Source organism: Trachymyrmex cornetzi, unplaced genomic scaffold (genome assembly GCF_001594075.2).
Source record: "Trachymyrmex cornetzi isolate Tcor2-1 unplaced genomic scaffold, Tcor1.1 scaffold67, whole genome shotgun sequence".
In the NCBI taxonomy this organism is placed as follows: Eukaryota; Metazoa; Arthropoda; class Insecta; order Hymenoptera; family Formicidae; genus Trachymyrmex; species Trachymyrmex cornetzi.
Genome location: NW_017299992.1, coordinates 3,390,380 through 3,413,351, shown reverse-complemented (window position 1 = coordinate 3,413,351; position 22,972 = coordinate 3,390,380). Strand labels below are relative to the sequence as shown.

The window sequence follows — 22,972 nt, the reverse complement described above, 5'->3', positions numbered from 1 at the left end:
ATTCGTACGGACGAGAAATTTAGCTTCTAAAATCAGTAATACATGCGAAGCTCGTTTGTTTATATTACAACAGAATATATTCATTGTATAAAATTGCTAATTAATGTTTATTTTCTACAAATAAGACTTTTTTTATAACAAATTTCCTTGTACGAATACTTTTTGCTCTCACTGTATAGCCGTGTCGAGACTTTCAAAAAGCGTCTACAGAAAGAAAGACCAGATTAAAATACTTTGTCACTTACACAAGAAACTTGAGAGAGACGCAATAAAATTCGATAAAACATCCTTCGTCATGTTTAATAAATTATTGACATCTAATATTTTAACCGAAAAATTTTGACAAATTTTAAAACGCATGAAATTACCTTACGTTTTTAAATTACCCATTTAACATTTATTATAAATTTTTAGTGAAACACAACGTGGCGTTATTCCTCTTGCAAAAAGTAAAGCACCTATATTAATGCTTCGAGATATATCATTGCGGAAGAAAATAAAAGAGCGTGCCAACATGAATGAAAGATCACCGATTTAATAATTGACACGCCAGAGGTGTGTCTCGCGGGGCTCTTCAACATAACCATCGCGAGCCATCTAAAGCCGCAGGTGTAACAGTAGAGGCGAATATGGTGTCCGTGACGGAAGAGCGAAACGGGCGACGGATGTGAAGGAAAGAAAAAAGAAGACGGAAGAAGGAAGGACATATAGATATGAGGAGGGAGATAACGGAAGAAGGGGAAGCGCTACGTTAAGACAGGTGGTGCGGATAATAACATCTAACGGAAAGTACAGAGCAGACTGTGGGTCACAATAGCAGCGACCATTCCACCATTCGGTCGCCGCGCACTTGGCCGAGTTAGCCTACTTGGAGAGTCACGCGGTCAAACTCGAGCGACCATTCCACCTCGTGTATTTTATGTAAAGCAGAATTTTATCGCAAAATGCCACATGCAGCTTCGTACTACCCACTAACGAGTGAAGAAAAGATGCCATTGTTTTCTCGCTCGACTCAGTCAGTTCTTAATTGAGCCACGGCTTATCACACATCCTTCTTCTTTTGCAATTCAAAAATCATGTGATTCTTGAATGTCTAGTTTTGTATTGTACAAAATGTAAGACAAAATTCAACGTCTTTAATATCGGTGAGAATATTTATTTAAAATATAATTGAAGATAGGTGAATGTTTACTTTCTTATTCGCGCGAAGAGTCGTCAAAGTAATTTGTTAGAATTTCAGAAAATTTACATCAAATTTTCTTTTTTAGAGATTTTCATGAAAAAAAGTAGGTATCTCGATAATGGATGAGAGAATCATGTATGTATTGTTATTTCGCATTTATCATCCGCACACATGTCCCAATACGCTAATAAATTAAATTTATACTTCTGATGAAATATTACGAGTATCAAAACAACAGTAACTATGTGACGTGACTGATGGCATTTACCCAAAAGTCATCCAGTCTATTCCCCAGCCATTCATAAATACAACGCACGCGTCTAGCGATAAAATTCACTCCGTACTTCGGGATGTTTTACTCCAATGGATATCGTAACAAAAAAAAAAGAGAACCTTATGCCATAAAAGGTTAATCGATCTGGTGCAATCATCTCTCTTCCCCACACGACGACTTGACGACTACCTTCATTCATAAGTGCAACGAACTACGCGCGATAAAATTTAATATACACTTAAAAACGTAAACATTGCGAGCATAACAGCAAAACAGAGAAATTAATTGATCAGTTCCGTTTTTTACTCGATACGATACGCGTTCATTATTCAATAATGACATGGGAAAAACATTAGACAACAAAAATCTTCAGATAATTTTAACAATCTAATTTTTCAAAAATTATATTTTAAAGTGTCATTATACTTTGAAACGCTTTCATTTTTTTCATAAGAATTTGGCAAAAAAATGTATCGAATTTTTACAAAGCTTCTTTAAAAATTTTTCGTCGAAAATATTAAACGATAATAATTTATTAGACAGCTGTACAAACAATATTTTACAATATTCGTAAATTTCATATACGTATATAGAATTTGTACACTAAAATATGAAAACGGGACTCCATGGACCTCAATCGTCCCGACCTCGTTATTCGATCTGCTCCGCTCAAATCTGCTGCGCGCGATGCACGCATTTCTCTCCGATTTTCCATTACCGCTATGTAGGCTCTCGTACTTAATCTCTCGACGTCTTCCGCGACGAAAGAGCAACGTAATCCCTCTTCCTTTTGTTCGTAAAAGAAATCTTCCTTCGTTACTTCGTACATACGTTGTGCGAATTATCGATCGGTCGTGAACTCGACGTCCAGAAAAATGTACGTGCTCGCAGGTGCATTCTAATGTGATTCATGCCCTTGCGTTGACTCTAAACTACTATAAAACTAAAAGTTGCAACGAAATACTATAGAGTCATTCTTATAAATTTAGCTCGACAAAAATATACGATAAACTTTTCCTGGTGAGCAAGAACCTATATATATATGACCACATTAAATGTATAATATTATCCAGAGGAGACGTAAAAGAAAGACGACAAGAAATATTCGACAATTTCAGCTTAAAAATTAAACATTTTTAGATAAAAACTAAAAATATCTAACTGCTTTGTGTATTCTAAAATTATGTAAAATCTGACTTATCTCTCGGCCAAGTAGAGCAGTAACTTCGGGATTTTCTGAAGCAAGAATGGACTGATTTCCCGAACGTAAAAAGGGAATAACAAGAATATCAATAAAGTACATTTTATCTCTCTGTGACTCACGCGAGAAATCTAACGAATACCGAAACGCGATGCACGAATCAATATCGTGCTGTAGAATCTCAGGATTACCTGTTTCTTGAAATCACGCGAAATTTTGCTCAGCAAGAGTGCGAATAAGTCCTCGTGGATAGCTTTGGACGCTCGTTGCAATCAGCGTGTCTTAGTTGCATTTAAGCGTCGAAACTCAAAACAACAAATGTACAAACCCGGCGATGGCAGCCTCGAGATTCTCTTTTTTTTTTTTTCTTTTCGACGTCTGCGAGCCGACGAGGCACGGCAGCGCGCCGCATTGTTTTCATCCCGTAGTCGTGCATTACGTAAATGAGAATAGTACCTCGTGCATTGTATCAGATTCACGATGAGTTACGGCGTGACATCCCTTCAACTCCTAATCACCGCGTAAAGTGCTCTCTCTTCATACGGAGAAAGCACTTGGGAGAAAATAAATTATCGACACTCGTGAACTTGTCTCGAATGCCATAAAAGTCCTTTAAATATTATAGATAACTGATTTTATATTTATAATCAAAGTTTGATGTGTGAAATTCAGTCGATGCATCGAGAAATAACGAGGCTTCAAAATTATTGAGATACGTCCTTTTTATCTGATAACCGCGTTTATTCATTTCACAGTATTTTCGCAAAAAAAGAAAGAATCGCATTCTTTGCTAAACAAAGAATAATGAATGTTAAATCGATTGGACTCCGATTGTGAAAAATATTATCAGTTTCATAAACGATCGCCCTAGACTCCAAAATTTAGCAAGACAATTTACGCTTGTTTGTTCCGCTTCATTGACAGTTTTAGGTCACGTCGAAAAGTTTAAAGCGTCCACGTATCAGAGTTTAGACGAAAAATTTACATAAAAATCTCTTTCTATCGTACTCTCTTTACTTTGCTACTATATAAATAGTAAAGATTCGATTAAAAATGAATAAATATTATTACACAAAGTATCCTAAAAAATATCAAATTAACGTGCACGAAATCGACGTTTGAAAATCTTTCATCATAACATTTTATACATTTTAACTCTATATAGTCCGCAGCACTTACGACGGATGCTCTCTTGAGAATGTTTATTCTCGGTTAGCGGTAACCTCTTGAGAATACGATAATCGAGTCAATATCGTGTCTATCACGAATCTGTCGTTCGAAAGTTGCTCTCGAAAAGTAAGCGACTTTCAAGCATATATCAAATGGCCTTAGAGTTAACGTTAATCGTCACACTCGAGACGCATCTGCATGCGCGTAATGATTTCTACGGGATCGTGATTCGTATAACCCAATTCGTCGGTATATCTCGCGAGGTATCATCACCATCAGGTTCAATTACAGGTAATCGCGTATGCGCGAATGTTGCATAGCCGGCCCACCTGCTGTTGCAGCGATTTACTCAAGTAAGTCTCACGCTTCCTTATTTTCCTTCTTTACCCTGTTTAGATTCACATTACGTTAAGTTACATCCGACTCTTCTTCATTTGATTCTCTTGCGAACTTTGCATCGAATTAAGCAATAAGTACATTCATACGGGTCTCTCAGAAATCAACCTGAGCAACTTTATGAAAAAGTAAGAAAAAGTTAATATTACAAATTTGATTGAAATTAAACATTTAGTTACCAGCTATTAACTAGAAATTAAGTTATAAACTATTCATGTACTTTTCAGGGACCAAAAATCAGAAATTTACTTAAGAAATGGAGAGTAAATTAATAAAAATAATCAATTCGACTTTCAAGAGACTTATGTGTTACTAAAATATAAAATATGTTTACTTCCTAAATATTTTAAGCAAAATTTTAAGAAATTAAAACTTGCAATTAATAAAAATTATGTCGCAATGTTTTTGTAATTAATTAATAATTTCGAACAAGCGTGTTTGCGAGTTATTCCGAGAATTTCACTCGCAAATAAAAAATAAGCCAAAATTGTTTAATACAGTTAAACAGTATACATATCGTTCCAATTAATAGAATTTCTCTCAAGATATCGGAGTGATTAATGTTACCATCGTCAAGAGTGTCTTTCCGCGAATGCTGCTTGATGACGAATCTTCATGTCGTATGTTACGTGATTAGACAATATTGCCGTACACCCACGTAAAATTTGACCTTCAGAAACGTGCCAAGATTATTCGGACAAATCTATACTCGAGGCGCTCGAGCAGTTTTTTTTTTATAAATTTTACGACATTCTTAATTAATTCAAGATCTACATAACTTTTAACCAATCATAATTATTAACTACGCGCAATAAATAAAATTAATTCTTTTAATATATCGCGATATCTGTCTAATCTGCCATATCTAGGATTATATTATGTACATATTTTTAATAGTATTAGTTATACTATTAAGTTTATATACTCTTATTTATTATTGAGTAATATTGTATAAGTAAGAACAATAGTATTTTTATTGTATAGTGAAATAATCAAAAACATATGAAAATAAATTTACATATCGAATACTTGAAAGACTTTACGAAACTTTCCAAGGCCAAGTTATACGTTATTTTTAAGGCAACTTCTAATTTACCTAATTGTATTGTATTTTTGTCCATGCTTATTATTCAATTTCTGTTTGGCATTGATCTCTAACATTGTTCAATTCTTGGTAAGCACTATAATGTAAATCTAGATTGTAACAGTGCGTTAAATTAACTGATATTCGAATCACATATCGTGAGCACAAGCAATATCTATGCAAAGTATAGTGCTTTTTGCAGATTTTTTTTCGTAACAGTACGCCTCGCACAAATGGTAATTTCGCGACATGGGTGGAACGGCGAGGAAGGTGAAGATTGTCATACACTGCACAACTAGCAATTATATTTGCCACAAGGACGTAGAGAATTTTACCTTGTAGCTATCAAGTACAGCGTTACAAATTCCAATATCTAACAAAGCAACATCGAGCAACGAATCATCTTATTCAAACAGGCGAGTCACGCCTTTAATGCACTGGATGTCGAGATGCGCACGGGCAAGAATAATAAGAATCAGAGCTGCATGTTCGCATGTTGCGACTTTGAAATCTTAGATAAGCGGGAAATGTATATACAGACGCGGATTATTTGTTCGTCATCCGTGCGCAGAAACGAGTTTACATCGGCGGTGACGGGACGCTAGGAATCCGAAACTCGCGGAATCCTTCCGCGAGAGAGTCAACGGACCGTCCCGTCTCTCCTCTCCCCCGTCCAGCCCGTTTAATCTCCCGCTGCCGGCGCTGCCCGCAAATCCCGCAATCAAGCGCGCGTAGCCGCGTATCTCGGCTCCTCGGCTCCTTCGCGCGACGCGACGGCAGCCACGCGATCGAACAGTTCTTTCGAGCATCACGCGAAACAGGTATTCGACTCAGCTCGACTCAGCTCGACTCCTCGAGACGATGAAGACGCGAGGGGGGAGGTAGACGGGTAGATAGGTTAGGTATAAAAGTACCCTCACTCGCGAATATCATTCCGATTCGTGTCATCGTGAAATTGCGACGGCGCGGCGCCGCGCGCGAATAAAATATGAAAATATAGAGACTAGGAGACTCTTCGAAGGGAAACAAAAGGGGGAGGGAGCGAGAAATTAGGCACTGCCGAATGCAAGTAAGGGAAGGTCGAGCGCGAAGGACGCGACCGTTGCCGTTGCCGCAGGCAGCGAGTTTGAAACGTCGCTCGCTTTTGCGGAGCAAGCGCGACGGCGCCATCGCGAAAGACGGATGGTGCAACTTGGAGGGCGGCCGTTCGAAATGTCGTCGCTCTTTCCTCGTCGCTTTTTGTCGCAAGAATAGAATGTACACTCACCACTTGCAGTCGAACAAAAATCCCCCGGCGCGACGTCCGTTCCGTTGGGCCGGCGATAATCCACGTGACGGATGCAACAAAGATGCGTACAACGCGATCATGATCGCGGGACACTCACGCGCGACGCAACACACGCATGATACGTACGCTTGTAACGGCGCACGCGACCGCGATTTTACGCGATGCAACAAGCGAAGGGACAAGAAAAAGAGGAGAGAGAGAGAGGCACGTCGTTGACTTGACGCATGGACGAAAAGCGCGGGGAACGCGACTTACGCGACACACGTTCACTCGCGATCGTTTCGTCTCATAGAGTCACACAGCTCGCACCTCGCACTGCTCTGCACCGCTCGCAGTCGCGCGTGCCCGACTGCCCAGTTCGCGGCTTCGCTCTATCACCACTCACCAACGACACCAACTCCGAACTCCGAACCGCGAAGCCGCGACTCGACTCGCGAGGCGCGAACGTCCGATTTCCGAACCCGAGCGCAGCCCGAGCTCCGCTCCGACTCCTGCCTCGTGCAACTTCGCCTCTCTCCTATTCCGCTTATACCATCAAGCCGTTCGGTATTATTCGGTAGCAACCGGCCACACTCGGCGCCGCTCCCAAATTCGAAATACAAACCAAACGAACGCACGTACTCCATTTGAATTTTACACAAGAGAAGAATGAAATCTTAGATTGAAATCTTTCTTGAATTTAATTCCAAGAGAGAGATAATTTACAACATATGTAAAACGAGAGAGAGAGATATACGAATTAGTTATTATATAAAAAACATTCGTTCTTTGTTGTGTGATAAAATTGATAACAAAATATTTTTAACATAAAAAAACTAACCATATATAGTAATTTAATTTTTAATAAATTTAAAAAATCTATTAATAAAAATTCTTATAAATAAGTAAAGAAACTCGTCAAAAATAATTTCTATCTGAAATGGAAACGGAAGAAAAATTAAATTAAATAAAAGCTTATGAAAAATATCATAAGCTTATTACGGAAATATCAGAAAATTAAGACAAAGTCTATGTAGATAAAATGTAAACTTTTTTATTTTCATATTTCCGAGCTTTTATTCAAGCGTATCACATAGCTTTTTTATTTTCTCCGTTTTCTATGTGCGTGTCTTTCCTTAATTCATAAATCTATAAAAAAAGAACATAGTGATTATCTAAATATCGCAAACTGCAAAGAAATAAGTACTGTTTCTCTTTACTCACCTGTACATATGCTTCGGTAAGAGTGATCATTTGGGGTAAAATTTGTGTGACGTGCAAATCTTGCAATTCGTACCATTGGCCTGTGGCTTTATGCAAAATATGAACTCTATATGTACCTTGTCCAGGTTCACCATCGTGTACTATATTCGCTACTAAGTCATACGTTGTATATGGATGCTTGGCTTTTACTTCCGATGTTAAAATATCTCCAAAATCGACATTTCTGCCAACACAAGATATATAATTAAATATCGTTAATAAATCTTTTAATATACAGTCGTATATGAAACGAGAAAATATTATATACTCACTTAACAGGAAAATTCACAATTGTTGGATTTTTTTCAACAAAGAATGTATTTTTTGTGAATCTCTAAAATCAATACAAAATTATCAAATAATACAAAATATATCGACACCAATAATAGATACAAGACTTACTTTTATGTAAAGTATGAGATACGGTGGCAATTCGGTAATCTCAAATCTTTTCATGAAATTTTCCTTGTAAGTTTTATATTCTTTCTCAGTGACGGCATTAAATTTGTTCAGGAGCGTATACAGATTTACCTGGATGAATAAAAGAGACGTTTTTTTTATTTCTTTGCTACATTCCATTTATGTGATCAATATTATATACGTGTAACAAAATATCAACCTGTGGAATAATATTCTCTGTAAATTGATCTTTAAATAGTGGAGGTGGCGGAAGGTCGCAAGTGAGATATAAAAATGGACTTTCCGTCACAGTTTCACCATACTCCACCGTGTGTAACAATTCACTTCTTTGGCTCTCCTCTAATTCCAATGGTGGTATTTTTCGCGTATATATTCGCATATGACCCAAAAATGTTTTATAAATGATGCTAGAATCACGCTTTTTTGTACCGTTTAACGCCAGATGGAGAGCATTTAAGAACCATGATAAAAAATCCACAGGATCACCTAAACACAATCACTTATTGGTAAAAACACTATTTTAATCACGTAAAAAAAAAATACAAGTAGTCGATGAAATCTGTTACACACCTTGCTCTGTGAACTGAAACCTTTTCTTGCTCCACAAGACTACCGCCTGCAGCATTTCGTGTGGGCTTACGTGCGCTTTAAAATTACGTGGGTTCCATAATTTACGCATAAGTTCTCCAAATCTTTGTACCAAAAGATACGATGAATCACCAGGTGGTCTCCTTACATGAGCATAGTTGGATTCTCTTAAAAAGAAATCTCTCAAAGGTGTAACATGCGAAAGCGCCTACAAAAAAATATTAAGATGACAAAATGCATAGAACGTTGTTATTAATAGTTATTTATTTAAAATTAATAATTATAAATTACATTACTTGTAAAATGACATTGCAGTAATCATTTGCTTTTATGTTATTCATTCCTACTATTCCTGGTGAATACATAGAGCCATCGATTGCTCTAGACTGTTTATCGCTCTTGTCTAGTTGAGCTATTTGCATTTTATCGAAAGTTGGATTTAACACATATTTAATATCATCCAGAGACGAATCTAATAAACATATAAAATGTTACTTGCTGAAGATAGACATAAAGAATAAATTTACCTACCTACTATCTCGTAATTATCTGGTAAACAATAAAATTTGAGCGTGTGCAAATTAAGAAAAACGTGATGACTCTCTGCCACGCTATGTGTGTAAGCATGAGTATTAGTGCCTCTGCCTTGGAAATATTTGCCGCAAACCAGACAAGCATACACGTTAATCCTAGATAATGATACAGAACACAATTTTTCAAAATCAAAATCCAAAAATTGTCGATTAATCGTGTCCAAATATGGACACAATCGCGGTGCCTCTGATTTCGTTTTTATATGCTTTGCAGTCTCTGTAATAAGAAAAACAAACGCCTATGAGATAATAATATTATAGGTTATGTTTTAGGTGATAAGCAAAAAGAGTGAACATGAGATTATTTTACTTTTTCGTTTTACTTTCTCAATTACATATCAGTGCCCGTAAATGTATTATTGTAAAAATTCATGTAAGGGCAAGAAAAGATCATGGGAAACATCACTTAACCTCAAACTGCACTTATTTGCATTTCATTAAAATCGTTATGTATCTAGAAGGCGTATTCATTTAAATCAACAATATACTACATCATACAAAATTGCACACACACTCACTTTCTGTTTCATTGTCCGAGTCGCTTCCAGTATCAATCAATTTTCGTTTCAGAGTGCTTCGTCTATCGGACGCCATTTCCGACGATTTCTAGCAATTTCTGGCATGCACATCATACATGTACAGACCACAGTACACAAAATTTCATATCTTATGTATGTGAATGTAATTTTTATACCTACTCAAACAAATTCGCACGATCACATATTAATGGCATCTCTTATTCGCAAAAAGTTAGTCAATTTAGCATTTTAAAAAACATTGCGATATAAGGATCCCTCATCAGATATCGATTTTATTTTTCGGATCGGTCAATATAAAATAACCATATCTACGTAATGATATAATCATATAATCATATTACATAATAATCGAGCATATAGTGCATCCGATGCGTGGGAGTGAATTCCACGATTTCTAAACTTCAATTGCTCGAATTGCTCCGATCATCAGTGTATTGTGCGTGTAGGTTAAGTTAGGTTATGTTAGCTAAACGCACGTGGTGTGTCCCGTTTCTCTTTTTAATTGCATCTTTATACACTTTCTACACTCAAAACCGAGACGAATGTATGTAATTCTGCTCAATTTTGCAAAGAAGTGGGAAAAAAACGAGATCTAAAAAGTGCAACTGCAGCGTGTTTATTCCATGTGTGCAAATACAATTGATGGCATAAGTGGGATAACGGTGGTGAGTAGACCGATAGACCCAGTAAACTGTAGAGGATTCCATTTTATATCTATGCGTAACGGAATATTCTCGGGGACGTTTCCTAGATTTTGAACGAAACAACGAAAGAGAAAGAGATAGATCTATTAAAACTACATTATTGTACACAAGTGCGGTTTCTGGATTTTAGCTGACTCTGCACTTACAGTAATTGATGATGTTTATCAGTTCATTCGATAAGAGGAAACAGAGGAATTACAAAAAATATTGTGCAGTTACTGTTATCTCGAAGGTTGAACACAGTTTTTTTATTGATATAACATCCACACCTTGAAAATATATTGGAATTGTGTTTTATATATCTTTACATTACTGACACATTAATTAATTCAGCCATTTATTATACATATAACTTGAATATAATTATTTCAAAATAATATTTAAGTAATTCTTTCTTGAGTTTCTACGTATATCGGACTCTCGAAAAGTAATTATGTCTCATGCAAAGAGAACTAGAGCAAAAAGTGATGATTTGTCAAGCGAAAAAAAACTCAAACGTTCAAATTCAAACGTCGTAGACTATATGACACAAATACAAACGAATTTAGGAATTAAAAATACAGATATAAAGGAAGATACATCTACCATGTCTGAACCTGTTACGAAAGCAAAAGAAGATACCTCTGAGCATGCTTCTACAATATCTACATTGATCTCTGATAGATTGTTATCAATTGAACAAGAGCTTTGTACCAAATTGAAAGATATTATTTTTCCATCACTCATACAATACATTTACAATCCACTCGAATATGCATCTGAAACACATGCCATGTATGTACACAAGTATTGTACTGGCATAAAAAAGATCTTGTTCGTTGGTATGAATCCTGGACCATGGGGTATGTCACAAACTGGTGTGCCATTTGGAGAAATAAATATGGTGCGAGATTGGCTCAAAATCTCTGGTCCTATTGGCAAACCCTCAAAAGAACATCCCGACCGAAAAGTGATAGGATTCCAATGTACACGCAGTGAAGTTAGCGGATTAAGATTGTGGGGCCTCTTTCAAGAACTATGTGGAAATCCCGAGAACTTTTTCCGATATGCATACATGCACAATTATTGCCCACTGGCATTTATGGATGGCAAAGCTCGAAACATCACACCGGCGGAAATAAAGGCAATATTTATCCTGTTATATTCCTTTCTTCTTATGCTGAACTATTCTGTACTTTTCAGGGTGACGGACAAAAGATTTTACATGAGGCTTGCGACAAATCCCTGACAGATATAATACAACTTCTGAAGGTAGAGATAGTTATTGGCATTGGCAACTACGCCGAAAAAAGAGCACAGATTGCAGTCCAAACAGGAGGTCTTCCAGTAAAGGTAATATACTGCAATATTTTAATAGTAATAACATATATAATACAAGATTTATGTTAACTTGTACAATGGCCTTTTCAGGTGATGGTTCTGCGACATCCCAGTCCAAGAGCATTAGGTAATCAAAATTGGAAAGAAACGGCTAAGCAGCGGCTAAATGAGTTGGAATTACTTAAATATTTTGACAAAGCAAGTACTACTGTCTAATTTTTCTTTTGCGTAAGATACTATTATTTTTAAAGATATAAACATCAGCTAGCATTCTTTTTTTTTTTTATTTTAAGATGACATTTCTTATAAAAAATAAATCACGAAAGAGTTAATAATTTTATAGAAAATTGTTTTTAATATTGATTTTAAAAATATCTCGCCAATATATAATACAATAATTAATAGTATTTATTATGGATACTTCGGCATGGATGGACGTTGCATTACAAAAAGCTGAGGAATCTTTAAAAGCCGGTGAAGTCCCTGTTGGTTGTTTATTTATATATAACAATCAAATAATTGCGACAGGCAATAATACAGTAAATGAAACTTGTAATGCAACTCGTCATGCCGAGATAAATTGCATCGACCAAGTCTTAAAGTTCTGCAAGGAGAAATGCATGGACTACGAAATGGTGTTTCGTAATCTAGATGTAATTGTCACGGTAGAGCCGTGCATAATGTGTATGTCGGCATTACTTCAAGTACAAGTACGCAGTATTGTATATGGCTGTGCGAACGATCGATTTGGTGGCTGTATCAGTGTTCTCGAAGTACCAAAGTTTTACGATTCAAAAATAATGATACAAGGAAACGTAAAAGGAGAGGAAGCCCTGAGGTTGCTCCAAGATTTTTATAAAGGTGTTAATCCAAATGCGCCTGAATCAAAAGTCAAAAAAGGTCGTAACACTAAAGGAACTTCGTCGACAGAGAACAAATAATCTTACAATTTTTTGTAATCCTACATTCATATGTGAAACTTTTTGTATATATTTGATATATTACGCGAATATAAAGTATGTTCTCCGTAATTAAGTATATAATACGCTGCTCCGACATATAATTTTATTGCACTAAGTTTTTATGATTTTTTACATTCTAAATGTACGATGTACAAATAGAATAATACTAATATTATTAAATTAACATTCGCGCGTTTTCATTTTAAGGTGTATCTGAACGCACTCTTACATGTACGTGTTAAACAATTTTCATAGGGATACACTCTTACTCATTTATACATTATATACATGTACAGTTTCATATATCTGAAATAAATATTACATAGGACTTACGCGATTTTATCATATGATCAACTGCACCATGTCTTGTCTAATTTGCATTTTCCTTGGTACCATCTAATAAGTAATTGATTTCTTAGTGTGTAGTTGTTCAACATCATGTCCCTTGTCTGTAAAACATTTATTCAATTACAATCTAACCAATTAGTTAAGCGAAAAAGACTTACTATAGATGGTGGAAAAATTCTTTGAAAATCCATTCGATTTTGATGCTCGAGATAACTCTGCGATAAAATGAGTTTTATTTCTGATGTGAAACACGGTCGGCACAATTGACACTCTATGCGAAAGCAGTCATTATCACATTTTTTACAGAGTTCCGGTAGCACTACGATATTTTTATTCGCTATTTCCATCTCTTCCTCCTTTTTATTTCTATAATAATAATATTAATATATCAATAAATAAAATATCTTTTTTTATGTAAATAATTTTGTTTATATATTTATTTTTAGATGGGTAGAGGTACATTTCTAGAAATAGCTATATACTTCTAGGAATCTTGATGTTTTTTTTTATATATTTACCTTATTCTCAAGGATTCTTTTCTGATTCTGTTGGCGATACCAACCAACGCAAACGTATTGAATATGACTTGCTCATATAATAACTGATTCGGAGGATAATGCGCGGAAGACAGATTCGGCGACATGTTTGCTTCCATCATGTAAACATTCAGATCCTCGTCAAGAGCCAAGTCGAATCTTACAAGCTCGAAGAAATTTCTGCCATTGCCGAAGCGCTTGGAAACTTCTCTGATTTGCGTCTCCTTCATCAGAGCAACTTCCCGAATAGCGTCATACGCTCGGTTCCACATTTCTGTCGGATTTTTTCCTTGGTCCCTGACATATGCATCGAATGAGTCCTTCATCGAATACCCGAGTTCAACATAGTATTTCTTCAAGGATGGCACGTTCCAAATCGGCAGATAATCATCGCCAACCACATATTTATCCAGAATCTCCGGATCAAACGGATAGTACTCGATTGGACAGAAGCGGAACAGTACATCGCCCTTGTAAACGTACACTCGCAGCGGATCCACAGAAGTGATGACGGTGTACACGCCAATATCGAACTTGTAGCCATCCACGAGGAACGGCCGCTCGATAAACTCCTGGACGAATGTGCCGGCAGTGAAATTTGTATCGCTGCTGTCGCGAATACGGATACCACGATGATCGTTCGACTTCTGTACGAACAGCTTTGCGGGATTCAATTTGGCATAATCGATGAAAGCTTGCTGATCTTCAGGCATCTTGAACGCTGCTGGGATATACCGACCGCCATGCGACGTCGACAAATCCACTTTATTCGTGATGTAGCCGCAACCAGGGAAGTGATTGACTCGCTGATGTTGTTGCAATTTATTTAAGCTCGCGGACAACACACGAAAAGGATAATCGTGAGCCCACAACAGATCCCAATCGGATTTATTATTACCTTCTTGGAAACCGAGTCGTTGGAGTACTGAATACACATGCTTCAGGTAGCCGGTGTCATTGCTCTTGGCGTAGATCCAAAACTTTGGTCTAGCTTCGTTTACTATGATCGGTCTCTCGAATAGATATCTCAAATGCGTTTGATAACGTAGATATATGAAAAATACGCCATACAGAATCAGAGGACCCACTACAGAAGATAAAATAATCTTCAGCACTGTCTTCATCTTCAAATTCATAATTTGTTTCTTCATTACATGGTGCTTCAAACATGGTGCTTTCTGTAACACAACATTGTCTCGAATCTGGTTAGAACTTTTTTAAATTTAATTAAAAATAAAGTGTGAGAGAAACGAAATTTTTAGTACTTTATTCTACTAATGATTTGAGTAAACTTTTACTAAAAATATCTTTAAATAAAAAGAAATTGATTTATACTTTTAATTACTGTTCTTTCTTCTGTCTACAATACTGATTTATATATCAATTCGTCACTAATGAAAATAAATCTAAACAGTTATTGCACTTCGTACCTTTTTATCTTGTTCTTTTCCAAGTTTCTTTTCATCTGACATAATATTATTTTGATTTAAGTGGGAACTTTAAAATTAATCCATCTGTCTAGTCCACAAGAAATTTACTTGTGAACAATGAAATGCACATCATTCACATGTGAAAGTATGTACCGTTGTAACTCATCCCCGCTTCGCCAACCGCCTTCCATCGTCCACGTGGGAGAACCATTGAAAAACCAGTTTCTCTTTACGTGACTACAATCTGTGACATGAATTACAACGGTCATCGTAAAAATTATTAGAAATAAACACTTTCAAATTAATAATGTTGAAGCATAATTGATTTTAACATTAATTTTATAAATTTTGATTTATTACTAATTTATAGATATAATTGGTAATTATTTTTTGTATCTTATTAAAATGCAGTAAAACGCTTAAAATCATAGTTGCATCTTACTTATATTTTTTTATATTTCTCCACACAACAGTTCTCTAAGAGATATTCCAAGGACGTCTAGAGAATATTCTATATCCTAAGAACGTCGCCAGCATGTCCCTCGGAGAACTGTGTTGCGTAAATGTCAATTCATATTTTTTATAATCTTCTAATTATTTTATCTAAGATTTTGATAAGTTTGTATAAAATAGTCATCAATCTTATATACAAAATGTTTATAAAGTCATTGAATATTTTGGCGATAATTTAAAAAAAAAAAGAAATATGTTATCGAATAAAATGTATAAATACGCAATTTTACATAAGATTTACAAACAATTCAAATCTAAAAAAAAAAAGAGAAAAAATTTAATGATTATTTTTTACAATATTTAATGATTACTTCCATTGACGGAGTTTTCTAGCGACAGAAAATTCTCTTCAATAACTATAATAAGATTTCTGTTTAATAATAATAAAAATTTTTTGTTTTTTCATGAGAAATTGCAATAAATACTTGTGTTTCTTTTGAAAATAAAATTCCATAATATTTGTGAATTTAAAAAATTAATATACATAATATTAAGTTACATATAATATACATATAAATGTAAATAAATACAAAAATAATTTATATATTTTGAATATATAAGTTTACGTAAATATTATGTTACTGATATTATTGTAATTAGTGTTAATGTTTTTTTTTGCTCTGTTTAAAAACGTAATTTTATAAACTTTCCACGTTATTGATATATTCGCTCGATCTATGATAAAATTTTATTAAATATTTTATAGAGTAAAATATATAAAAAATTTTTATACTTTTTATTATAATAATAAACAATTATTTGGTATTTATAACAACTTGTGTATCAGTCTAAATAAAAGAAAACGTAGAAAATTTATATGCATTCCAAATATAAGCGTCTTCGTTTCATTACTGATCACGTGATTGAGCACGCCGGCGTCGATAGTCGCGTAGGATAAGATAAGGCAAAGCGAACAATTTTTAAGGTGCATTCACATGCAAGCGTCAAGCGTTAGGCGTCGTCTACAATACACGGAGTAAGAAGTAAGAGTAAGAAATTGACCAATCACAGTCGATTATTCTTCTCACATTCGACTGTGATTGGTCAATTTCTTACTCTTACTTCTTACTCCGTGTATTGTAGACGACGCCTTAAACATCGGAAGCGGCAACCAATCAGCTACGCGATACGGGCAGTGATGCAACAAATATTTTGTACGTCACTGTAAAATTCGCCTCGTTGATTGGTTGCTGCCTTCGCTGCTTGAAGCTTGCATGTAAATGCACCTTTAGATTAGGTTAGGTTTCTGGAGCATTCTGAAGTCAATAGCAAGCCCTCCTATCTTCTAGTGTCTTCTACCCCTGGCCCCTGGCTCATTTCCTTTTCCTGTCTTTCACGTTTGTGGACTCGTGGGTTTTGGTCGGTTCATTGCAGTGCGTTGCAAAAAAGAAGTAACACGAGCAAATATGGGTTTCCAGAATATTTGGTATTCACATCCACGAAAATACGGTCAAGGATCTAGATCCTGGTTAGTATCATGTTTCTCTTGTTCTCGCTAATCTTCATTAGCGATTATTTATACTTGATTATTTATATTATATACTTGACATGAAGAACAGAGCGATCGCGTGGCGTCATCATGAATATCACTGTACAGTATTTTTTCTCACAAAAACACTTGATTTAAAGCAAAAAATTTTATGAGACATTAAAATTTGAAGTAATTGTAATATGTATGTATTATTAATTATTAATCATCTCTTGTGCAAACACATCTAAATACACATTCTAACCTCAAAAAACCACGTTGAAGAGATGAATTTAATTGCAATTTACTGAACTAAAATTGTTCCTTCTCTCTTTTCTCCTAAATGTTTTAAATGTAGGAAATAAAATAATTACAGATAAAACGAATAGATATATTAATTTTGAATTAAGTTAATATTTATTATGCATGTTTATTGTATATGTTAGATACAAATGTACTTATTGTGTAATTTGAATAAAATTGATTTTGTTGCAGCCGCGCCTGTGCAAATAGGCATGGGCTTATTCGCAAATACGGTCTGAACATCTGTCGACAATGCTTCAGAGAATATGCAGCCGATATTGGTTTCAAGAAGGTAAAAAATATTGGTCCATTTCTTTGCCACTTTATAAAGGCTGCGTTCGGTTTCAATGCGTTGTAACTTTCATTCTATTATTGTCACTCATTACTTGGAAAAGAAAAATAGAAGAAAGCTCATAACATATGAGCGACGAAATTGAACGCAGTTGAAATAAAACGAGATATCTCGGCTAAATATATCTTGTTCTTTTTACAGCTGGATTAAATATAACGTAGGAATAGATGGAGCAATTCTTTGACAAATCACGATGATTTTCACAGCAGCATCTTTAAAAGTTAATAGCTGAAAAATAGAGATTGTAACATCTGGCACTCAATATTCTTGAAATGAATATATTTATATAATCCAACATTCATTCTGTACATTTATTCTTTTTACATTCTCCAATACATATATAAATAGCTTTTTCTAATTTTTCTGAAAACATGGAAATACAATCCAAATAATTGATTAATTTAACAATCTTGTCTATTAATATATTTTCAAAATGTAAAACACTGTTAATATTAGGCACAAATAAGATCCGTTTAAGAATTTATTACGTTGCAGAAAATATGATTTATTAAAAATCTTTTATTAAAAATTTTTTATAGAATTACGTTTTTATTCGAAATTTCTGACATTTTTTTTCTAGATTTTGATATCAAAATTCGGATATTCTATGTAAAGCTCGTTTTTAAGATATCTATAATTTAAATTCAGAAATTTGTTTACTTTGTATGTCCCATGATATATAGTAAATTTACGAATTTAAGTAATCAAATATATATGAAAATACAGCAGTTTTTATAAAATTTTAAATTGTAAATAAAACTTTAAATTCAAATTATAAATATTTCTTCGATTCTTTAGAGCTGCATTGTTATATTTTCCACACTTAAATAAATTAAATGTACACAAATATGAGAGTTAAAGAGAAAATATCAGATGTATGCATAAAAACATTAATAATACATTATAAAATGGTTACTATACGAATTTACACATGAAGACATACTCGTTTTCCATAGATACCTCGAAGAAGTAACTTAAAGGCTCGTATTCAGAACGCGCTTACGATATTAGCGCGCTAACATACTATACCTTACGTTAAGCATATTATATACCTAATTTCAGAGATAAAAGCGTTCTGAATATGGACTTAAGGGCCAGTTTCACCAGTGCCAGTTTAATCGGCCGTTGACTGACCAACCAATTGCGTTTGCTGTTTAGTAGAATCGACCAATTGTAGCCAGTTAATCACGATTAAGCTTAATCGGCATTGGTGAAATCGGCTTTAAATATTTAAATGCTTAATTAAAGCATTAAAGATCATAGAAACTTTTATAACAAAGAAATTCATTAAAGTTTTTATCTAGAAGGCTTTAAAAAAATTGACAAAAAAGTCGAAACGTTGGTTAAAACGAGACAGCAAAAAAAGAGCGCAAAAAAAAGGCTGCGGTCGATTTGGACGCTTTCAGCACTTTTCGGTACTTCTATTCTTATTTTACGTCTAATGAACGACAAAGACAGAATAATGATTTCAAGCACTTAAAGCGCGTGAACGTCCAGATCGACCGCAGCCATAAGGTTCGCGTTGCATGAAATCCCCAAATATTTTTGCACTTAAAATGAGATAGATGCATATTTTGCTTTAAAAAGAGAGAAAGCGAAGATGTCGAGTGGGATGGCACCCAGTTGGACACGAGCCACTCACAGCGCTTGAGACTACAAAGCTCCTAAGCACCGGTCGCTGTGATTGGTGGTGTCCAATCGAGCCATGATCAATCGGGGATCACCCCTGTCGAGTGCCAAAAGTGCAAGCAACGCCAACAGACCTACAGTGTCAAAGTATCAACACTATCAACACTATCAACTGATATCAATGTGGCAACACTGCAGCAATAAGGACTGTAGGGAGAGTTGACGACGTTCGCCGTTCGCGTTACCGCGTAACGTAGCTGAACATAGCTGAGAATAGGTGAGCGTAGATTACGTTTGTAACCTACGTACTGCTACGTACGCAACGATAGCGATATCGTGCCCGCCCTCGTCATCCTTCGCCGCCTTTGCCTTTGCGCTCGAACTGCTCGAAGGTATCGCGCCGTCGATCGCAACACATGGAGAAAACGATGTCGGAGCAGACGGCTTCGCAGACTCAAACGGAAACGATCTCCGAAGCAGACGTCACCGATTCCGGATCGCAGGTAATTCGTCAAATATAATTCGTGGGGTCCTAAACCTCGCGAGGCGTCGCTAAGCGTAAGTTATTGGCCTTGACGCGTTACGAATTGTTTATTGGCATTTAAATAAGCGCCACTACTCATCTTATCATATCTTGACAGTCCGACGTTCGACTCGCGTCGTCGAAAGAAATCTCTTTGGATTGCAGAAGAAAGATGACCTTGCGTCATATCAGTTGATACGACGAGGTTACGCGTTCGATTACTCGATACGTATAGCTGCAACTGCTTAGGGTTTAAAGACTTTTACCGCTCTTGAAGTTTTTTAAAATCTTCATTCTGTCAAACAGTTTTTCCAACAAACAATACTTAGTACAATATCTTTTTAATATTATTGAAAGAAACGTAAGTGGGAGTATCCACTGTCGTAACTGGGTATATTTAAATTGCGCTTTCGTTTCCCTGTTTTTATTTTTTGAACAAGTATATAAGTGAAATCTCTTCCTTCAAAAAAACACACTAATTACTTTTATATGGTACGACGCGCGCACGTATCACAATTCCAATTTAACAAAGTTCTTTCTCAAGAAATAGAAACATTCTAGCTTGAAATGTAACAAATAAAGTACAATTCACAATCAGTATTCTTGGTCAAGTGCTTTCACCTCTGAATGATGTTTAGTCAAGAGGACAGTGTCTCTGTTTAGTTTACGTTTTAAAATATATTACGTCGCACCCCAGTACGTAACAGTTGTCAACCTCGTTTTTAAGAATTTCGATATGATGCGTAAAATACTTGCAATTAGCGTGCGAAACCGCACGGCGAGCAACAAATATTTTCCAAGGGAAGGCAAATTGAGAAGTTGCGGACGTGAATTTTGCACGGGCGTCGAAGAGAATCGTTCGCCGTTGAACGGAGTACGAGTTCTGGATCTGACGCGAATCGTGGCCGGTCCTTACTGCACAATGATCCTGGGTGATCTCGGTGCGGAGATCTTGAAGATCGAACGACCCGACGGCGGGGACGAGGCACGCAAGTGGGGCCCGCCGTTCTTTCAAGGGACACAGGAGTCGACTTATTTCATGAGCGTCAACAGAAATAAGAAGAGCGTTTGTATCGATTTGAAGAAAGGGAAAGATATTATTTACGAGCTGGCGCAGACAAGTGACGTCCTGATGGAAAATTATGTGCCCGGAAAGCTGAGCAGCATGGGCTTAGGATACGAAGATATGGCTAAGATAGCGCCACGTCTTATCTATTGCTCATTAACTGGTTACGGATCTAGTGGACCATATGCAAATAGACCCGGTTACGATGTCGTCGCTGCTTCCTTAGGTGGCCTTTTGCACATTACCGGGCCGAAAGATGGACCACCGTGCAAGGTTGGCGTAGCAATGACTGATATGGCAACAGGCCTGTACGCTCATGGAGCAATTATGGCATCCTTACTACAAAGATCGAAAACCAACAAAGGCCAATGGATACAATGTAATCTCTTGTCGACTCAAATCGCAAGCCTGATAAACATTGCTTCTAATTACTTAAATGGAAATAAGGAAGCAACAAGATGGGGATCCGAACACGAAAGCATAGTTCCTTACGAAGCCTTTCCCACGAAAGATGGATACATGACGATTGGAGTAGGGAGCGATGCACAATTTCTGGAATTAGTCACAAAATTACAGATGCCAGAACTTGCTACTAATGACAAGTTTAAGAATAATATAGCTAGAGTTCAAAACAGAACGGAACTACTTGAAATCCTTAGAGATGTAATTAAAAAGAAAACAAATCAGGAATGGTCTGCAGAATTCACAGGGGCTTCCTTTCCTTATGGAGCAATAAATACTATGAGAGAGGTGAATTAACCAATCTAATCTGATCTCGATGCATTATCTCTTTTGCAATTTAATAAATTTTATTTTCTTCACCTGTAATTTCCAGGTATTCGATGACCCCCATGTGAAATACATCAAATTGGTTCAAGAAGTAGATCATCCAGTTACAGGCAAAGTGAAACTTGTTGGACCATCCGTGACATATAGCTACGCTACTAATATAGTGCGATCAGCACCACCAACATTGGGACAGCATACATCGGAAGTTTTAAAAAATATATTAAACTATTCTAATGATAAAATAGAAAATTTGATAAAACAAAAAATTGTACGATAATTAATGAGTATGAGCCCCTTTCTATTTGTATGTTTTAATGCAGCAGTCGGATTATTGTCGGATATTTTTATATTAATAAATTTTAATTTTAACAAAATTTTTAGAACGTAGTTTGGTAGTAACGAGTTCATAAGATTATTGTATAAACATGTATTTTAAGATTAGTATTTTATCAATTTATATGTATTATATTTTAAGACTTAAAATTTTATCGAATACGATAAAAATGCCAATACTGGATGGACGGGTGTACAAAAAATTTATTGTTTAAACATATAAATGAAAAAAATATAAACGTTTCGACCGTTCGTTTTGAGTTCTCTTCAGCACTAATTATTAAACAATCATTATAATGTCGAGTTAACTACAAAATTATATTAGTAAAAATATATATATTCGGTAAACTGCTGTCACAAATAGAGTGAGGTGCGTAGTTAAATGATAGTTCATCATAAAATCATCATAAAATTAGGTATCTAGAAATAAAATGATAGGTCGTCAAACTTATGCGACCATAAAATCGTAGTCGAGACTTGAATTAATGTGGTCAAATGTAATAAATATGATGACGTGTCAAGCTAAAATTAATTGACTGGTGTATGACTGATATCGTAATAATTTTTATAGTTAATTCAACACATGTAATTATTGTTTAACGAATTGTACTGAAGAGACTCGAAAACGAAGGTTTGAAATGTTTACACTTTTTTCATTTATACTTTTAAAAAATAAATTTTATCCATACAGTGTGGATATTAATATATATAATTAATA

General features: G+C 35.5%; 8 protein-coding genes across 8 annotated transcripts in view; 5 read left to right on the top strand and 3 right to left on the bottom strand.

The window, feature by feature from the left end:
• The window catches only part of LOC108767321 (rap guanine nucleotide exchange factor 2), a 115,252-nt gene extending 108,438 nt beyond the window's left edge, over positions 1-6,814 (bottom strand). Inside the window, exon 1 of the mRNA XM_018517100.1 lies at positions 6,576-6,814. The gene's annotated coding sequence lies outside the window, so the exon portion shown is untranslated. The remainder of the gene's footprint in view (positions 1-6,575) is intronic.
• Positions 6,815-7,648: 834 nt separating this feature from the next.
• Usp39 (ubiquitin specific protease 39) lies at positions 7,649-10,199 on the bottom strand. Its single transcript, XM_018516999.1, has 9 exons — positions 9,958-10,199; positions 9,378-9,656; positions 9,143-9,318; positions 8,829-9,054; positions 8,458-8,744; positions 8,241-8,369; positions 8,111-8,172; positions 7,800-8,022; positions 7,649-7,724 (listed from the first exon to the last, which is right to left on the bottom strand). The coding sequence occupies exons 1-9, from the start codon at positions 10,031-10,033 to the stop codon at positions 7,665-7,667; spliced, it is 1,518 nt and encodes a 505-aa protein (XP_018372501.1). The 5' UTR covers positions 10,034-10,199; the 3' UTR covers positions 7,649-7,664.
• An 826-nt stretch (positions 10,200-11,025) lies between these two features.
• Smug (Single-strand-selective monofunctional uracil-DNA glycosylase) lies at positions 11,026-12,257 on the top strand. The gene is made up of 3 exons (XM_018517017.1): positions 11,026-11,805; positions 11,865-12,014; positions 12,093-12,257. Exons 1-3 carry the CDS (start codon positions 11,116-11,118, stop codon positions 12,216-12,218), a joined length of 966 nt encoding a protein of 321 aa, XP_018372519.1. The 5' UTR covers positions 11,026-11,115; the 3' UTR covers positions 12,219-12,257.
• Positions 12,258-12,360: 103 nt separating this feature from the next.
• On the top strand, positions 12,361-13,264 carry LOC108767229 (tRNA-specific adenosine deaminase 2). Its single transcript, XM_018516967.1, has one exon. The coding sequence runs from the start codon at positions 12,416-12,418 to the stop codon at positions 12,941-12,943; it is 528 nt and encodes a 175-aa protein (XP_018372469.1). The 5' UTR covers positions 12,361-12,415; the 3' UTR covers positions 12,944-13,264.
• Positions 13,265-13,286: 22 nt separating this feature from the next.
• Positions 13,287-15,444, bottom strand: TTLL15 (tubulin tyrosine ligase-like 15). Its single transcript, XM_018516966.1, has 4 exons — positions 15,279-15,444; positions 13,831-15,026; positions 13,471-13,678; positions 13,287-13,413 (listed from the first exon to the last, which is right to left on the bottom strand). The coding sequence occupies exons 1-4, from the start codon at positions 15,318-15,320 to the stop codon at positions 13,315-13,317; spliced, it is 1,545 nt and encodes a 514-aa protein (XP_018372468.1). The 5' UTR covers positions 15,321-15,444; the 3' UTR covers positions 13,287-13,314.
• Positions 15,445-17,104: 1,660 nt separating this feature from the next.
• Positions 17,105-18,211, top strand: RpS29 (ribosomal protein S29). The gene is made up of 3 exons (XM_018517023.1): positions 17,105-17,259; positions 17,755-17,854; positions 18,056-18,211. The coding sequence occupies exons 1-3, from the start codon at positions 17,198-17,200 to the stop codon at positions 18,062-18,064; spliced, it is 171 nt and encodes a 56-aa protein (XP_018372525.1). The 5' UTR covers positions 17,105-17,197; the 3' UTR covers positions 18,065-18,211.
• Positions 18,212-19,750: 1,539 nt separating this feature from the next.
• The window catches only part of LOC108767233 (protein phosphatase 1 regulatory subunit 11), a 4,611-nt gene continuing 1,389 nt past the window's right edge, over positions 19,751-22,972 (top strand). Inside the window, exon 1 of the mRNA XM_018516972.1 lies at positions 19,751-20,046. Coding sequence (XP_018372474.1) covers positions 19,960-20,046 — 87 coding nt within the window. The 5' untranslated portion in view covers positions 19,751-19,959. The remainder of the gene's footprint in view (positions 20,047-22,972) is intronic.
• Positions 20,190-22,210, top strand: LOC108767232 (succinate--hydroxymethylglutarate CoA-transferase). The gene is made up of 2 exons (XM_018516971.1): positions 20,190-21,882; positions 21,968-22,210. Exons 1-2 carry the CDS (start codon positions 20,803-20,805, stop codon positions 22,196-22,198), a joined length of 1,311 nt encoding a protein of 436 aa, XP_018372473.1. The 5' UTR covers positions 20,190-20,802; the 3' UTR covers positions 22,199-22,210.

Bases quoted from the DNA above. Each gene is read 5' to 3' on its own strand.
- LOC108767232 (XM_018516971.1), top strand. From the start codon at position 20,803: ATGATGCGTAAAATACTTGCAATTAGCGTGCGAAACCGCACGGCGAGC. The intron at 21,883-21,967 runs GTGAATTAACCA...TGTAATTTCCAG, and splicing joins CAATAAATACTATGAGAGAG to GTATTCGATGACCCCCATGT.
- Smug (XM_018517017.1), top strand. From the start codon at position 11,116: ATGTCTCATGCAAAGAGAACTAGAGCAAAAAGTGATGATTTGTCAAGC. The intron at 11,806-11,864 runs GCAATATTTATC...TGTACTTTTCAG, and splicing joins TCACACCGGCGGAAATAAAG to GGTGACGGACAAAAGATTTT. The intron at 12,015-12,092 runs GTAATATACTGC...TGGCCTTTTCAG, and splicing joins CAGGAGGTCTTCCAGTAAAG to GTGATGGTTCTGCGACATCC.
- RpS29 (XM_018517023.1), top strand. From the start codon at position 17,198: ATGGGTTTCCAGAATATTTGGTATTCACATCCACGAAAATACGGTCAA. The intron at 17,260-17,754 runs GTTAGTATCATG...ATTTTGTTGCAG, and splicing joins GGTCAAGGATCTAGATCCTG to CCGCGCCTGTGCAAATAGGC.
- TTLL15 (XM_018516966.1), bottom strand. From the start codon at position 15,320: ATGTCAGATGAAAAGAAACTTGGAAAAGAACAAGATAAAAAG. The intron at 13,679-13,830 runs GTAAATATATAA...TTATTATTATAG, and splicing joins AAAGAATCCTTGAGAATAAG to AAATAAAAAGGAGGAAGAGA. The intron at 13,414-13,470 runs GTAAGTCTTTTT...AATGTTTTACAG, and splicing joins GAATTTTTCCACCATCTATA to ACAAGGGACATGATGTTGAA.
- Usp39 (XM_018516999.1), bottom strand. From the start codon at position 10,033: ATGGCGTCCGATAGACGAAGCACTCTGAAACGAAAATTGATTGATACT. The intron at 8,745-8,828 runs GTGTGTAACAGA...GATTGTGTTTAG, and splicing joins GTTTCAGTTCACAGAGCAAG to GTGATCCTGTGGATTTTTTA. The intron at 8,370-8,457 runs GTTGATATTTTG...TTATTCATCCAG, and splicing joins CAGAGAATATTATTCCACAG to GTAAATCTGTATACGCTCCT.
- LOC108767229 (XM_018516967.1), top strand. From the start codon at position 12,416: ATGGATACTTCGGCATGGATGGACGTTGCATTACAAAAAGCTGAGGAA.